The sequence below is a fragment of the Fistularia commersonii genome, chromosome 4 (genome assembly GCF_037954325.1).
Source record: "Fistularia commersonii isolate RoL2024-O1a breed Wild chromosome 4, RoL_Fcom_v1.0, whole genome shotgun sequence".
Classification (NCBI taxonomy): domain Eukaryota; kingdom Metazoa; phylum Chordata; class Actinopteri; order Syngnathiformes; family Fistulariidae; genus Fistularia; species Fistularia commersonii.
The window spans coordinates 16,178,326-16,196,347 of NC_141287.1; the positions used below are offsets into that span (position 1 = coordinate 16,178,326).

Sequence of the window (18,022 nt, forward strand, 5' to 3'; positions counted from 1 at the left end):
ATTAAAGGAACTACAGCAGCAAAGGCAACTTTTATGTTTCTAAAGTGTCGGCTGGATTTGGAAACGGTTCCACATCATGTCCCATATAATAGAGAGGAAAAGTATCCATCGGGAGTTTTTGTTGAGCGTTAACAGTGTTTAGATTATTACACAATGTTGCTGCCAAGAAGAAGCTGCTGGATGAGTGTGATGAATCACACCGGAACTGTAATTTCATGCAAAAACAGTTGGATTTATTATTTTTTTTGCGACAAAAAATTGAATAAAATCATGATCAAAAAATAAATCTTGTGACTGAATACAAAAAAGAAAAACAGGCATACGTTATGTTAATTAAAGAAAATGCAACAATTGATGAAAAATCATCAGACGTTTTTTTATTTTGCTTACATTGCTACTCATTAGTCAAATGAGTCATCATTTACACATGACAATGTTTTCCGTCTGTATCTTTTAGATGTGTAACAAATAGGAGAAGAGGTCAAATATGTGTAACTGCACAAATATTCTGATGAAATAAGGGTCATTATTGTTTATCTTTCATTTCCTGTCTTTTCTCTTTTCTTTAAATCTGGATGAATGAACTGCCAGACTGGCAATAAAAACAGGAGAACGTGGAACTTTCAGCCGACAAAAATCACACCCGCTCGATCAGCCGTCCGGCCTGATGCCAAGGGTCGGGAGATAGAAACTGACCCCAGATGGACGTTGTGTCTATTAAGATGACTGAAGACGAGACTCGTCCTTCGCAACACTGGCTCAATTGTGCGACTAAACCCAATATTAGATTATCAAGAAAAGAAGGATTTGCCTCATGTGAGGCCAAAGATGCTCCGGCCAGCAGCTACGACGCTTTCATGTCTCATGTTCTGCTCCAAGAGAGGAAATATATTGGATTCTCTCTCTGCCTGCATTTCCAGCTCTTGCTCTTGCTATTTTTTTCCCCCTTTGCTCTGTTTTATTGCAGATAGTTAAAGTCGGAGCCAAAACCGGCTGGATACTTTTATATAGAAAACACTAAAACGGCAAATGAGAGCTGATCACGAACATGGGCTGGAGGAAAAGGGGAGGATGCAGAAGGGAGAAACTGGCCTCTGCGGTGGATAAATGAGCTGGGAGCGCCATTGTGTCTGCTGTTCTGAAGAATGAGCATCCTTCAGGTGAAAGACCTTACCTGGCAGGTGCTTGAACAAATAATAATTTATCCTTTATTAATCCCTGGGAGGAAATTTGTTCTCTGCAATTTATCCATCATGGATGAACCCTGAACAGTTGGTTGACATCGACAAGCGCCAGGAGAGCAGTCAGGGGTTCAGTGTCTTGCTCAACAACACTTTGACACACTAGGCTGAGCCGGAATCGAACCAGGAATGTTTGGTTCCAAAGAGCCCGAAGTTGAGGACCAGAGGAGTAATTGCAGTCACCTTTTTTAATCACTTATTGCAGGATTCCCAGCACGTGCATGCCAGGGATTTGGGGTGGCTGACATCTACGCAAACAGTCAGCTCTTCCAGAGAGTGGTCATGTTCCTTTGAACAGAAAGCCCCGCAGGCCTGGAGACGTCCGTCCAAGCTCATCCGTGCCCGTGACACTTTCAATAACTCATCGCTACTCACTTCTAAACTAACCCTTTCTACAGCTTCTTGAATCCTGGCTCTGTAACTCTTCTTTGTGTTCCATGTATTCCAGCATGGACTCACAGTGTGAGGAACTTGAAAACTTCCAATCTGCACAGGCAGAAGATCCATCCATCTCAATCCTCTCTTAGCTAAAAAAACGGAAGCTTCTGAGAGAGCTGTACAAATCTGATATTTAAGATTCTTTTCATCTCCTGACATCATAAAAACATACAGACACCAAGATACACACCTACACACACACACACACACACACACACACACACACGAACCCCATGTTGTGACCTGAGCAGCCAGTATTCCTTCATGTAAATCCCCATAATCTTCTACCACAGCTGGAAACAGCACTTTGTGTGCATATGTGTATCTGTTTGTGTGTGTGTGTGTGTGTGTGTGTGTGTGTGTGTGTGTGTGTGTGTGTGTGTGTGTGTGTGTGTGTGTGTGTGTGTGTGTGTGTGTGTGCAGAGGTTGAAACCATGCAGAATCGAAGCCAGGCCACATAAACACATCAAATCTAAGAGGGTGGTTTGATCGACCACAGTGTCGTGAGGAGAAGGTCACACACACACACACACACACACACACACACACACACACACACTCAGTTGTGTTTGAGTCCATTTCAAGGATCTTGCATTGGCTTTTATTCATTTCCTGGAGACTTGCTTCCCCTCACACCCAACCCCACATTGCCATCAACCCGGGTTTCTTACCTAAAATGTGTGTGTGTGTGTGTGTGTGTGTTTCTGCTCCCTGAATGCACACACACCTCCAGTGTTTATAACACCCAGTACACATGGCTGTGCCACCCAATGTCCTCAAATCAAATCTGATAAAGCAATAATAAAACATTCAATAGGCGAGGCAGGAAGAGATTGACACAAAGATACATCATGCAAAGTACTTTAAGAATGTCCCTCTGATGGACTCCTTCCTGATCCTCCCAAAGAGGAACCTCCACATCTCCACCTCTGCCGCCTCCACTTCCACCTCCTGTCTTCTCCTCGGTGTCTCCAACCCAGACATCTATCCATCAAGCAGAGGATAAGAGGAGCCCGCTGCCAACCCTTCAGCGCCATATTGTTGGTTGTCACTCATTCCTTATCCCTGGATTCTACATCTTCCCTCTCCTCGCCAGTTCCTAGTTCCTGTGACTCCCGACGCCTCTCCTCGCTAGTTCCTGAGACTCCCGTGACACGCCCCCAGAAACTAGCCGACCCCAGCACACCTCTCCATTCATCTTCCTCATCAAATAAACCCCTTAACCCGCCTACCTCCTGAGTGTCCTTGCGTTTGGGTCAGGCTCACCCTCCAAACACATGCCACAATGGCTGCTCTCACCTCCGTCTTCTCCACCTTTCCTCCACTCGTTCAAACCCGCTTTAACTCGTCCCTCCACCTTTTCTCCACCCTCTCCGTTGCTCTGGACTGCTGACCCTCCGGACACCTTCTCCATCTCCACCCACCGTCACCTGATAATGTACAATAATGTGAAAATGCCTTCAGAAAGACATAATAAAACAGAAGAATTCACCTGATAATACTGTGCTGACATTTTGCTTGCAATGGAGAATTTCTAGAGAGCTGTGTTTTCCCCAGACTTACTGCAACCTGGACCAGGTTCTTCACACACCCTGATCCGGAAGTCACTGTCAAAACTCTTCATGGTCTTCAAACTTACAAAAAAAGTACTTTGAGGGGCATTACACTCTCTTCAACATCTGCAACATGCCATAAATCATCATCTTCCAGGACCTCACAGCACAGAAGTTACACCGCATTATTCACAAAATCCGTATTTCATTCCAAGGGGAAAGCGCAGACTCGGGCTTTGCAGCCGCTGGAACCAAACACCACAGGTGCTCGGGGTTCTCCTGACGGCGAGACGTCTCTCGCTGCTCCGCAACCTGAATCCACAGTCCCTGGCGGGTTTTTTTTTGGGGGGGGGGGGCAAATTTGCATTCATTTCTTTGAAGATTTAGTTTATATGTGCGGCCTATTTCTGTGTGCAGGACAACAAGGGCGGGGTTTGGGTCTGAGCTGTCTGCCAGCGCAGGCCGTCTGCATGTGTGTGTGTAGGCGGCGCATTTAAAGAACATTGGAAACATATGTCTGGAGCCATGAAGAAGGAAAAAAAAAGAAAGAATGGAGGCACCGGTGTAATTTAGCATGATCTTCCCGCGCACAGACATGCACACGTGCGCACTCAAGGCTGGATACTGTTACCACGGAAAAGCTGCATATGCGTACATGTTAAATCCGAGAAATCCCATCAAAACCGTTGATTTTTATGGATTTTGGCATCGAATCTTTGGGTTTGTCTTTGTTTTGTTGATCACGAATCATGAATGAACCAACGAATTGTTCATTTTGCGTGGACTTTTTTCCGAGGCATGTCTGCGAGTGCACTCCGGATGGCATGGATGAAGGCGGTCAGTTGTCATCGGAGCGTATCCAGCTAACTCTCAGCTGAGCGAAAGCTACCATCCCGGGTTTTACACGATCGCAAACAAAAACACACGCACTGAGCAGAAAATACCAGTATGAAATGACCTGAAATAATCACTCCACAAACACATTTCCCACAAATCTAACTCTATTTTCATACGCAAGCATGTAAAAAGAGGACTGTTTTCAAGGTGGCGAAGGCTGCGCGGAAACCTGAGCGCGTTGGCTTCAGGGCCGCTGCGGTCGGGGAGCAGCCTTGATAGGTGGTGTGGAGAATCCCACCGAAGGAAAATGTTTTCGCAGTTAACCGGTCGGTTTCGCAGCACTTGGGATGACAAAACACCAATGAAATAACCTCTCACAGGATCTGTTTGTGCTGGAAAGGTCGGTTTCCGCCCGCTGTCTTTTTTTGATGCAGGTGCATTGTGCGGCCCGAGGACGGCTGGCGGCTGGCGGTGCAGTGTGCTCTCTGCCTCTCGTAGCGTCGTGGAAGAAACGCCTAGAAAAATGTTTGTTTTGCGGCGCGGCATCGCAGCCGTCAGGGCGAATGTCTGGGAGTTGTGGTTTTCTTCCAAAACAAATTCAACGCCGGCGCTCCTGCTGGAGGTCTATGCAGCTTTAGCAGCTCTCCCTGTCCGTGCATTAACACACGTACAGTCGTCAGTGTTACGGTGTATAATTACCGTACACCTGCTGACACATAGGCATTTTCCTCCAGGCGTGAACCGGGCCCCCCCGGGCCGCACGTCGACGGCTAGCGGTTTACGTTTCCCGTCCCGTCCTCATGTTGTGTCGACTCGACACTCCTAGTAAAATCCAATAGGGTGGACGCGCTGCAGGAATCTGCCCGGAATGCTGGGAAGAACCGCTTTTAGCTGTTGGGCGACAGTGAACGCAACATCTGTCGCAACAAGAGGAAAAGAAACGCTTCCTCACGAAGAGCAAACCCCGTCTTTCCTACCAGCAACCCCCCGCCTCCCGCCTCTGGATGTGTGTGTTATTAATTCATTATTGATTTGATTCACTGATTGATTAGCTCATTCACACCACAATGCAACAGCGGTGTTTTGAAATGTAGAGTGTGTTTGAAAAGCCCAAGGTGTGGAGGGGCCCGGGGACGACAAAGAGGGCCGTCATAAAAGGAGTGCGGGGACCATCTGGCCCAGGTCAGCCTCCCGCTGAGAGTGATGATCACAGTGGTTTGTGTGTGTGTGTGAGTCCCTCGCAGTGAAAGGTGATGACCACAGCTGTGTGTGTGACCCCGGAGCTGCAGGGGGCCCCCCTCCTAATCCTCTTCCTCCTCCTTCTTTGGCGTTTTGCTCTCATTCTCCACCTCACCGGTCCCTCTTTCCGTTTTTTCCTTCATTTTTTTTTTCATTCCCAGCCCCGACTCCGAATCTAGATTTCGCACACGGGCTCGGAGTGTGTGGTGATCGTGGATGGAGAGAGCGGCAAGAAGCTCCGGGGGCCGGCCCTTGTGGGGTCACCTCCTCCATTACTTTGCATCAATTAGCACATGACCTCCAACACTGCATGTGTGAGTGTGTGTGTGTGTGTGTCTGTGTTGTGGGGGAGGGAAAAGGAAAATAAAGGTCTAACCTTGCCGCTGGAACTCAACCCCTTCATTGTATATTATTTGCACAGTTACCACGGTGACATCAAGTGCGCGCATCTATGGTGTAAACAGAGGAGGATGCATGTTCTCCCTCATCCCACCTTTTATTTTTAGCCGTGGTTCAATGGAGTGAACAAGAAAAAGATGAAAAAGCATCTGCACGATTATCGTGCGGGCACGGGGGGGAAGAATGCCCCGGCCCCCGGACACAAATCTTTTTTTATTTTTTTTTATTTTTGTGGAAATTCTTTACTAATTTGCTGCTTTTTTTTTTCTTGGGCCAGGAAACAGCCCTGAAAGCAACCACGAACGTCAAACACTCATAAACAAGAACTTCGGAAAAGTGACGCGAGCACGAGTGAGTGAAAAGATCTGTGAAGAAAAACACAAAACTATTTCCAAAAGATGTTTTCAGGAGTATTTTGATTGCGTACTGGCCGCGGAATGCCGTCACATGCCTAGAATTAAACTCTAAGTGGTTGCCGTTGGTTGCAAAGAGGCAGTCGATTAATGCGTTTGCGCGAATTAGAATGAAGAGAAGACAAGGAAGGCCGGCGTGAGGCCGAGGGCCCCCAGGCACTCGCCCAGTTGGCACCGGAGGGAATCCACCGCATGTTAGAATAACGGCTGGGGGGAGAGCACACACACCCCCTCCTCCCCGCTGAGCATGTCGCGCCTTTCTGCGGCAACTCAAAAATTCAAGGTAAAAAGGGAGAAAAAAAGTAACCGCGTTTACAGGCAGACGCCGACAGACGCTCCGACGGAGGCTCGTCCGAGGGGGGCGGCGATGACGGCCCCTCCCCGCTTAAAACAAAGAAAACACAGGCCGGAATCCGGGCACGTCCACAATCTGCAGCTCCGACACGGGAGTCGACACCTTCCTCCACCGCCGGGTCTCTGACTTCCTGCTGAACAGACCTCAGGTGGTGACAATTGCCCCCTCCAGCCCCGTTCAGCCCCTGCGCCCCTCCCCCGACCCCAAACACATGTCAGCAGAAAGAGCCAGTCCCCGTCGGCCGTCGGTGAAAACACATCGGAACTTCCCCCTGACTTTTCCAGCAGGAGCGCGGATTCATGAAATCCGGGCTTTCGGGGGCGGCGATGCCTCCCGATCTTCATGCAGGCACAGAAGCTGAAGGATCTTCATTCACGAGCAGCAGAACCGCCACCACCACCACCCCTGCCACCGTGACCCCTTTGTTCTGTCTTCTCCTTCCCCAGGAAGAAACCACACCCCTATAGATCTGATAAAAAAAGACTGGGTAAATGTCAGAATTCCACGGCGTGTGCATCACTAATGGCCTCCGCAGCCGCCACGCTGCTCACTTTTCTCTGGAGATATTCTAGAACGGGTGTGTGATTGGAGATCATTTCCAGATCACACAATCAGTTCCCCGCAATAATGTACCCCAAGCAGCGAGGCCCGGCTTATCCAGGTATCAGCCCAGGTAACTTCTACTAACCGAACACACACCACGACCACAGCAGACAAAATAATTCATTCTTTCATCGCTCTATGTGTGTGTGTGTGTGCGTGTGTGTGTGTGTGTGTAGTCCAGTACTGTAGGCTCTCTGTGTTGCACTGACAGACACAAACCAGCTGCCTGCATTCCTCTCTCTCTCTCTCCGGAGCTCTTATGCCCCCCCGCCCCCACCCCATTCAGGCCGGTGCCCCACATGCTTCTTGTGCTTCATGTAGAAGAACCCGAACTCGGCTCTGGTATGTTTCTGCGGGGGAGGAGCCCCGACGTTCACCCACCTTTCCGTGGGAGTGAATGAGAGGGTGAATGACTGAGTGAATCCTGCGTTGGCTTCCGTTGTCTTTCCGGCTTCCTCCGAGCTGCAGAACCTCCTCCAGCTTCGGGGGATGGTAGGAGGCGGGGGTTACCGCCGCTGCATGTGAAGAGACCCCCTCCACCCCCCTGGATTCTCTTCCCTGGATGCAACACCTCCGGATCTTCTGCACCCCGCTGTTCTCATGTGGAACACCCCGAGGTCATTGCGGGGTCCAGATTTGCCGTTCATGTTTTCATCTGCTCTCAATCAGGTGGTTCCTACTGAGCTCAAGCAGAAAGCTTCATCTTCAAGTTCTCTGAGCGATTCCCCCGGTGGCTCCATGAGCTTCACTACTGGATTCATCCCGTTCGGCTGCTTAGACCAGTTTGTACCTTCCGGCCAAACCCGCCTGGGTCTCTGCCGAGGACCAGGGCTCCACACGGCCAGATCCTGAGTCTGCAAGAGCAGAGTCTGCTCTCAGGAAACATCAAACCGGAGACGCTGCCTTTGTGAGAGCAGCCGACGGTCCCTGGTTTACCCGAGACGCGTGTGCCGCTCCTTGATCACTGCCGGGTGAGAGACTTTCAGGGTGGTTTCAAGAACTTTTACAAACACTGACATTGCCAAGCCGTGCTTCTGCAGCCCTTCTTTAATAAACTCCTGCAACTTTTACAATGTCAGGCAGAATCAGTAAACCAAACCAGGCTTCTTGGAGTCCCTGAAACACTTATGGCGTGGGTCGGACTACCTCGGGCTGTCCTGTGAGCCGTCCTCGTGCCGAGAAACCTCCTCGGACCGAACTGGAAAGCTCCTGTTTTTCCACCTCAAGGCCGAGTATAAATAGTTGTTCGGGATTGGTTTTCACACGGTAGCTCAAATGCCCCGCGTGGCGGTCACGCCTTCGGCTGTCCTCGGACCCCGCCGGCTGATGTGCGGCTAGAATCCCTGACACCCCCCCTGCCTTTTCTTTATCTCACCTTAGTGCACAGTGGATCTACTTGTTTGTCTAGGGCTCCCCAGCAGATGTCCGGCCGCAGCAGACGGCCGTCCAAACACCAGGCGACTGTCTGGAAAGCCCGCTGGACTTCCTCCATGCGCCCGACCGCCGCAGACACAACAAACAAACAGCTACAGTTGCGCAGGCCGGTGTGCGGTGGTTTGACCCGGCGTAACTGCTAAATGCAGTGTTTTCCCTCGCTAGGCTGGAAGGAGGAGGCGTCTCAGCCTCATTAAAAACCCCAATCATCTTGCTGCCGCTATTTGTAAATATGAACATGTGTACACTGGCAAGTCTCATTTTAGAGGTTTACCATCAAATTCCAACAAAGTAACTGCATGGCAGATTCAATTCATCACCACTCTCCTTCCGAGCTACATTTGCTTGGACTTCCTCCTCCACCTTCTTGGTTTCTGACACACTTCTGCGACCACAGCGCCGGTTCTAGTCAACGACCTCCAGCGGAGGCTTCGCCTTAACGCGCCGTATCGCGATTCAGATAAACGTGACACCGCGCAATCACTCCCCTTCAGGTCTTGGTGCACTCCGCTGAACAAACCCACAGCAGCTGCAGAAGATCAATGAAGAGCCACAATCCTGCTGATGGACTCTCGGGGGTCATAGCTCACATCAGGGCGAGACAACCCAGACGTTTGAGGGACGTGAGCTATGAAAAGGAGGAACTGTGGAGGTCTGGTGGCCTTCATCAGACTCACAGATGCTGTCCATCACACAATCCAAGCTAAAACCACTTTTAATTCCAGCTGTCGTTAGGGTGACCGCCGGGCGCTCTCAGCTCCATCCTCCTACGTCTCAGCTGCCTGGGTCCATCCTCACGCGCAGCTGCAGGAGATAAATCACATCGTGATGATCCTGAGCTCTTTGGCTTTAACCATATTAACTGATTAGCTAACAGGGGGGCGCAGGGGGTTAGAGCTTCCACCTCCCAACCAGAAGGACCCTGCTTGGATTCTCACAGCCTTTTTGTGTGGAGTCTCCATGATCTCCTGTGTCTGCTTGGGGTTCCTCTAACAGTCCAAACACATGCAGGATGTTCACCAGCGACCCGACATTGTGCAGTGAATGAGAGGGTAAATGGTTGCTTGTCTCCATAGTTGTCCCTGTGGTGGACACCCCTGACCCTGAGTGGATGGTGGATGGATGAACTTTCTTCGCGCTCCTTCCTCCTCCCAGCCAGAAGGTCCCTGGTTGGATTCCCACAGGAGGCTTTCCTGTGTGGAGTCTCTATGTTCTCTTGTATTTCCGTGGGGCTCCTCAGGGTTCCCCAGGTTCCTCCCAGAGTCCAAACATGTGCAGGAGGTCCACTTGAGACCCCAAATGAAAGGGTGAATGCTTGTAGGTCTTTCTATGTGGCCCTGTGATTGGTCCACGGTGAGCCCACCTCTAATGACAGACGGGATAGGCTCCGCCCCCAGCGTGCAGGATCAGTGACATAGATGATGAAGGAATGAATATATTATTATTTACTGATTAGAGCGACATCAACCTGCAGGAGAGAGTAAAAGTAAAAATTGAAGTTCAATTTCCCGCCCTGCTGTGAACAATAATACTAAAGTAGCTGCCTGGCGGCTCATCGCTTCCTTCATTCATCAGAACATTGGTTGTGAAAAAAATCTTCAAAGACTAACTGTGTGTGTGTGTGTGTGAGCGTGTGTGCAAACTGAACACACACTCATCCCATCAGTACCTTCCATTCCTCCATGCCGAGGTGCGTAATCTGTGACACATTACTCTGCGCTCTCCAGGGAAATCATGCCGCGCCAACAACGCGTTTAATCAATACTTTTAATCGTCGACGTCTGCAGTCGTTACACAGATCATCAACTCCGTCTGCGGGACCAGTGAAAACAACCTTCCAATCAGAAGACGTGCTTGGCATATTGAATGAATCCTCTGCACGGGCCGCAGTTTGAATGTTTATTTCTCCAGATGTGGCCCGTACGGGGCTCCCGGCCGGACCCTCTCCTCCGCCCCGGTCGCTAATCAGACACTCAGGCGTGTCCATCTCAGGAGACGCGGCCTCGGACCGAGTTGTCAGATGACGTCCGAGGTCACGGCGGCGACCGCTGGCGAGAACTTGTGTCGTACGGCGGAAGGCTGGGCTCTGCCCCCAAACGCGACAGTATTGAACATTTCCACACACTTCCAAAAACATAAAACACATTCTTTGCAAATCATTTCAAGTTGTTGGATTTGACACAAGCGTTTAGAAATGTTTTCCACTTTTTGGGGTGTGTTTCATCTTTTTTTTTTTTTTTTTTTTGCCCCCGAGATGTTTTTCTAAGAAATTCTTGAACAGATGTTGATTTTCAGGATGTTTCTCTGGTTTATCACAATACCCAGCAGACGTTCTGGCTCGGCCCTCCTGTCATTTTCAAACTAACTAAAAGACGAGCTTCTTTCTCACAAAAAAAACAAATTAAACTACTTTGGACAAATGCAGGCAATGCTCACCGCTCTAAACTTCACCACACTTTAAGAAGAAATTTCGAGAATCAAGACTTTGTGAAACGAGGAGAATAATCACCCGCTGAAAGAGGTTTATGGTTTTTAAAGTGTGATTCTGGACGGGAATTTGATTGAGTGACTGAGGAGAAGAAGAGAAACAAGCAGGATCCTCAGATCTTTCCTGAGCGAGGCCATCCACCAAACTAAATCACGAGCTGTTGCGTCAGCGCGGCGGCCGCTGTCGGATAACAAAGGCGGGTCGACTCCGACGTTGCAAAACCCTAGCGAGTCCTCCAGCTTTCCCTGCGGCCGAGTGCTCGCAGCCCCTCCGGCCTCTCCTCTCACACGACTTCTCCCCTGGAGAAGGGGCCAGCTGACGGCGGGGGGAACTATAGTGACTTTTCCTGTGGGTTCTCCCCCTCTCTTTCTCCCCCTGCCCTCTCCGACCTTCCCTCTCCTTCCTGTCCCTTCCCCCACCCGGACCCACCCCCACCTCCTTTCATCCCACACCAAATGCGGCCCCACCACCAGAAACCGCCTCCCACACTTTGCGGCCTGCGGGCGGATCGATCAGCCCGCCGAGCCAAGACTCACGGTCTGCCGCCGCTTGTTTTCTCTCGCGCCGCTCGGAGGTGTTTGCGTCCGGTTGTTGGAAATTAAGTTCTTCAGGCAGAACAGTAAACAGCGAGAAGTGCCTGCTGCGGTCGAGCGGTTACGACGCCAGAATCCATCTGGGTTTGCCGAGCTTGTGTTCATTGTGTGCAGGCGGCGCTGCAGCCTGCGTGTGTACATGGGTGCGTGTGAGTGTGTGTGTGTGTGTGCGCGGCTGACAATCTGCGAGGACGACGAGGACCGCGGGGCTCGCCGTTTGTGCGTGTCGACTTGTCACTTGTCGATAATTATAACTCCTCCGGTGAAGACAAAGTTTGCACCAGGGCCTTCCCCACTTCCACCCCGGCTGGTTTTAGCCCTGCAGCTAGACACTGACAAACACAGGGGTTATCTATGCAAACTATTTTATTTCAAGTCCCTTTTTTTTTTTCCACATTTCAGTCAGATTTGGAAGAAAGTACACAAATACCTACTTTAGCTTATCCCCCACAGCAGTATTCTCAACCCAGGGTTAAAGAAATCACCAGAAACGGTGTGTAATGATCTCAACGTTGTCATTACAAGAGTGAAATCTCTTGTTAGTTCTTATTTGTTTTGAGGAAAGTTAAATTGTGGATTTTAAGGTCCCGTTCCAGGCAGTGATTTTAGCCATTTTCCGTCATTTTCCGGACCCGATAAGTAATTGGTTACCCCGGGGAGTAAAATACGTCTCCAATAAAGTTTCCTGGATGCCTGTTGGATTGTGAAAATTGTATTTATTCCCGCATACTCTCCATTTTAGCCGAGATAATTTAATACTTGAAATTAAAAGCATAAGCTGAGAGCTGAGGCGTCTAACTTTAGGCTTTTATTGAATAACCAAAGGCAGTGTGAGCGACAAAGGAGATCCTCTGACGCTTTTCACTTCATTTTTGTCCTCCAGTTATCGAACAGGCGTGAGAACAATTCTAATGTGGCACGTGAGAACAATTCCAACGTGGCACTTAATTTTTTTCTTATTTTTTAAATATGGTTATCACTATAACATTTGCACTGAGAACAGCTTGGGGGGAAAATAGCTGGATATGACCCGCACTTAAAATGGCGACACTCCGAGGAGGCTCCTCACTAGCCACCAAATGCTATTTTGCAGAAGCTCATTCCTGAGTTGGGTTACACTTTAATCCCTCGGGATTATGTAAACTTCACTTTTAATATGCAACGGTACAAACCTGTCAAACACGAAGGGGGGGGGTGAATGATGAAGAAAAAGTTTGACTTTACGCTTTGGACGAGTGCATTTCAGGTTTGGGGTTTTAATTAAAATTCCCATTAAATGCAGAAGTGTTTCTGGAGACAGAGATTATTTGGGTTTTAAAAGCTCTTGTGTGGGCTAATATAATTACTGTAGCATACTTTCCTCCGATGGGGAGCGAGCGGCCAATCAGGGACGAGTTCTGTAGGAAAACAAGCGTTATGATTGGCTGAGACGCGGCGTCCGTTTCAAGGCGCCCGCGTTTTGTCGACCGGAGGGGGCGGGAGGAGGGGCCGTCCGCGTAAATGTCGGGGCGCCTGAAAACCGGCCGGATCGGCTCCGAGTGACGAGAGCGACGCTTCGGACTTCCAACAACCGGAGAGAAGCCGCGGTCGCGGGACAGAAAATGGGACTATTCGCCGTCTAAAGTCGACTTTTTTTCGTTTTTGACACCGCCGTGGGGACGCGCGAAGGCTTCGATTTGATTTCTCGCGTCGGTTTTCCTCTTGGAAAGTTTACTCATTGTTCCTAGGAGAGGAGGAGAAGGAGGAGGAGGAGGAGGGGGAGAAAGAGGCGAGAGCGGGGCCGCCCGGAGTCACTTACAAAGACCGTCGGGAAGTCATGATCCGCCGGGGGCCGCCTCCCGAGACAACGCCGTGAAAAGAGCACCGAAAGTCGGCCGCGGCCGCCTCCGCTCGGACCCCACCGGGATCCACGCCGCGCGTTGGGACCGTAAATGTGGATCGCTCGGCGCTTCTCCCCGTGAAAGTCCGTCAGGATCGAAGTTAGCCGTCCCCTCCCCCCTCCTCCAGTGCTATGGCGGCGGCCGGCTCCTCCGCGGGCCCCGCGCAGCTGCGGATCCTGTGGCCGCTGTGCGGGCTCCTCTTCCCGGCGTGTGGGCTCCTCTTCCCGATGTGCTCCGCGCAACACTACAACTCCGACAGCGGGATCTCGGTGCCGGAACACGGATTCTGCCAGCAGATCTCCATCCCGCTGTGCACGGACATCGCGTACAACCAGACCATCATGCCGAACCTGCTGGGCCATACGAACCAAGAGGACGCGGGGTTGGAGGTGCACCAGTTCTACCCGCTAGTCAAAGTCCAGTGCTCAGCGGACCTCAAGTTCTTCTTGTGCTCCATGTACGCGCCGGTGTGCACGGTGCTGGAGCAGGCCATCCCGCCCTGCAGGTCGCTGTGCGAGCGGGCTCGGCAGGGCTGCGAAGCCCTGATGAACAAGTTCGGCTTCCAGTGGCCAGAGAGGCTCCGCTGCGAGGCCTTCCCGGTCCACGGCGCCGGGGACATCTGCGTGGGCCAGAACACGTCGGAGCCTGGTGGGCCGGACTCGTCCGCATCCCCTTACGCGCCCGACCTCGTGACCCTGCCGCCCAGCCTGGGCCGACCCAACTCCCGGGGCCCTCAGCATGCCCAGTACCATGACTTCTCCTGCCCCCTGCAGCTGGAGGTGCCTTCCTACCTGGGCTACCGCTTCATGGGGGTGAAGGACTGCGGGGCCCCTTGCGAGCCCACCAAGCCCACCGGCATCATGTACTTCCGGGAGGACGAGGTGAAGTTCGGCCGGCTGTGGGTGGGGATCTGGTCCATCCTGTGCTGCGTCAGCACCCTGTTCACTGTACTCACCTACCTGGTGGACATGAGGAGGTTCCGCTACCCGGAGAGACCCATCATCTTCCTGTCCGGCTGCTACTTCATGGTGGCGGTGGCGTACGCCGCCGGCTTCTTCCTGGAGGACAAGGTGGTGTGCGTGGACAAATTCAAGGACGAGGGCTACCGGACCGTGGCCCAAGGCACCAAGAAGGAGGGCTGCACCATCCTCTTCATGGTGCTCTACTTCTTCGGCATGGCCAGCTCCATCTGGTGGGTGATCCTGTCCCTGACGTGGTTCCTCTCCGCCGGGATGAAGTGGGGCCACGAGGCCATCGAGGCCAACTCCCAGTACTTCCATCTGGCGGCGTGGGCCGTCCCCGCCATCAAGACCATCACCATCCTCGCCATGGGCCAGGTGGACGGCGACGTCCTCACCGGCGTGTGCTTCGTGGGGATCTTCAACGTGGACGCCCTGCGGGGCTTCGTCCTGGCGCCGCTCTTCGTCTACCTGTTCATCGGCACGTCCTTCTTGCTGGCTGGCTTCGTGTCCCTCTTCCGGATCCGCACCATCATGAAGCACGACGGCACCAAGACGGAGAAGTTGGAGAAGCTGATGGTGCGCATCGGCGTGTTCAGCGTGCTCTACACGGTGCCAGCGACCATCGTGATCGCCTGCTACTTTTACGAGCAGGCCTTCCGGGAGCACTGGGAGAGGACCTGGCACATGCAAACCTGCAAGCGCTTCGCCGTTCAGTGTCCCGTCCACAACTTCGCCCCGATGACGCCCGACTTCACCGTGTTCATGATCAAGTACCTGATGACCATGATCGTGGGGATCACATCGGGCTTCTGGGTCTGGTCCGGCAAGACCCTGCAGTCGTGGCGGAGGTTCTACAAGCGCCTTAGCAACGGTAACCACGGAGAGACGACGGTCTAAGTAGTTTAGCGTCGGTACGATAGCCATGAAAATGAGGTCAGAAACCTTTCGCTCTTCGCTCTATTTTGGAAGTATTTTGTCATTGGGTGATTTTTCTATTTGTGACAGGAAGTCCGGGTTTCCAACACAAACGTATATTTTGTCTATACTCCATGGAAGACCCCGCATAGCCCCCCTTTTTCCCCCTCGTGTCTCTGGGTCGCTGCCGCCCAGCCGGCGTTTGTATCTCCGGATGGTGAGCTGTGCGAACGGCCAGCGGACTGTTTCGCCGACGCTGGACTTGAAGTTACTTTAGTACGAAACTCTTTTATTACTTATTCTTTTATACTACAAAGTGAATGTACTCCTAGCCTATTCCAGCGAGAGGGAGAAAAGAACCCCCACACCACGGCGGGGTCGCCGTGCCCCCGACCCTGAATGCATCACGGCATTTTTGCCCAGATCCTTCACCTTTTAATCCGCAGACTGAGATGCTTTAAATTTTGTGCGATGGTCACCGTGGAGTAATTCTGCAGGGGCTCCCGGCCCTCCGCTCGTGCCAAGAAACCTCCCACAAAACCTGCGTTGCTTTATTTTAATTAGTTATTTTTTTATTTTCCACGCTGATGAGTTATTGCTTCCACATTGAATGAATGTTCACTCCGAAAGGTGAATGAAGTTACTGTACGTATCGGTTTGCACAGCTTTTTTTCCTGTTTTTTTTTTTTTAAGGTCAAAAGTGTTAAAGAAGCGATTGTCGGGATGGCGGCGGCTCTTGGGCCGGTGCCGGCTCCGGTGCCGCCGTCCACTCACCACGACCTCATTTACAACAGCCGTCGCCGTTGCCCCCCCCACAACCCTCCGTGGGTCGCTCTTAACATGCCGCATGTGAGTGTTAGCGTGATAACTCTGCAGAGGTGCTAACGCTCCGTCCAGACAGGACACACACACTAGGTGGGCCTTCTCCACGGTGCGAGACAAACACACACACTCCTTGCGTCGCAGCCGCGTCTTAATCCCAAGTCCCTGCTCACGTTTTGAGACCACACACACTCACACATACACACACATTTGGGCCTGTCGTGGTCTCCGCCTCTGTCACGCGGCGTTGGGAGTGCGTCTCGGTGTGTGGTCCCCGCTTGGCGGATCCCTCGCAAGAATAAGATTTAATCTGTGTGGGAGTGGAGGCGATGCGTTCAGATGTCGGCGGTGGTGGAACGTGCGCCCAGCCCTCTCATTCTGACTCTTCATTTCAGTGTTAAATGTGTTCTTATTGTTTTTTTTCTTTTCCCTCTTAGTTTGAAGGAGTTCTCAAAAGTTTTTTTTTTTAACCCTCCCCCCCATCTCCCCCGCCTTATATTTAATAATTAACACAAGTCGGTTCACAGAACTTTGTGGGTACTTGTTTTGTGTCTGCAGCTGAAATACTGCCGTCATTTTACTTGATTTTGGATCCAAACACTAATGTTTATCTGAGTTAGGAGAAAACATGTTGTCAATCAAACGGCCGTATATCTTTGAGGACCGTTTCTCCAGGTGACTCCTGAGCCATCAGACTCTGCACAACTACAACAACAACAGCAGCAGCAGCAGCGGGGCGAAGACCTCACACACACACTTGTGAGCGGAGGTGTTTAAAGAAAACACCAAACTCGGCGGTGAAGTGGAGGACGCCCCTCCAACAACACACTCCACAAAACCCACCTCTTTGTTTCGTACGAATGTGACTTCAGAAGGATTGTGTGTGTGTGTGTGTGCGTGTGTGTGTGCGTGCACGTGTGTTGCGTGTGTGTATTTTCATAGGAACATATGCAAGGTATCGAAATACACAATCTGTTTTCAAAGCATATTGTATTTATGGGGATACTCATTTTATGTCTTTTTTTTTTTACCTTTTTTGTCAGAAATGAGCTAAGCCTGTTGTATCTGTACAGTCTGAATAAAAGCGGTTAAGATTTGTAACCTGAAGGTCCTCCTGCTTTCTGCTCACCAACCGTCCACAGTTTAGACAGCCATTGGAGGGAATCTCCATTTGACTTTCCACTATTACGTCTTCCTCCATAAATCGGCAATCTTTTTTAAACTTTGGGTTTCTTTTTTAAATTTATCCAGATTTTCCCCAAATGCAGATGTGCTGGAGCTCGGCATCAACTGGAAAATGCGATTATCAGCGTCGTGCTGCGAATGTGACGCAGGATTTTATCCAGGTGGACATGATGTAGATTTAAGAGGGAATGCGAGTGAAGGTCCAAGCCCGAGGCCCGCTCGGCCCGGTTGCGCCACTCGCCACCTCAGCTTTTGTGGCATCCCAATAAAATGCTTATCATGCATGCAGACACATGACTTATAGACTGCAGCGGCGGCACAGAGGCCACATTGTGAGCGGCTCTGGGGAGGAAACGCCGCCAACGCGCCAAGAATGCGAGACCTTGACTCCTCAAGTGTCGCTGGTACATTCAGGGCCGTTGCTTGTAAATATAGAGCAAATACTTTTCACGGCTCGACATGGCGACTTCTGGTGTATCGGAGCAGATTTCATGGCGCAGAGATGCATTCGAAGTAATCGCGGTACTTCTAAAAGTAAAACTAAAGCTGTGAAAATAATGGCAAGTAGAAACCCACCTTCTGAAAGACACCTCCATTGCACGATCCTCCCAGGAGCTCAGCAGTGCGCGCACATTTTCTGCACCAGTAAATAAAACAACTCATGT

At 51.0% G+C, this 18,022-nt stretch overlaps 1 protein-coding gene across 1 annotated transcript; it reads left to right on the plus strand.

Annotated features, from left to right (window-relative positions):
* Positions 1-13,107: 13,107 nt before the first annotated feature.
* Positions 13,108-17,273, plus strand: LOC147234899 (frizzled-7-A-like). Its single transcript, XM_086145572.1, has one exon. The coding sequence runs from the start codon at positions 13,605-13,607 to the stop codon at positions 15,330-15,332; it is 1,728 nt and encodes a 575-aa protein (XP_086001698.1). The 5' UTR covers positions 13,108-13,604; the 3' UTR covers positions 15,333-17,273.
* The last annotated feature ends 749 nt before the right edge of the window (positions 17,274-18,022 follow it).

What these genes read in the sequence shown, in the direction of transcription:
- LOC147234899 (XM_086145572.1), top strand. Translation starts at nt 13,605, where the DNA reads ATGGCGGCGGCCGGCTCCTCCGCGGGCCCCGCGCAGCTGCGGATCCTG.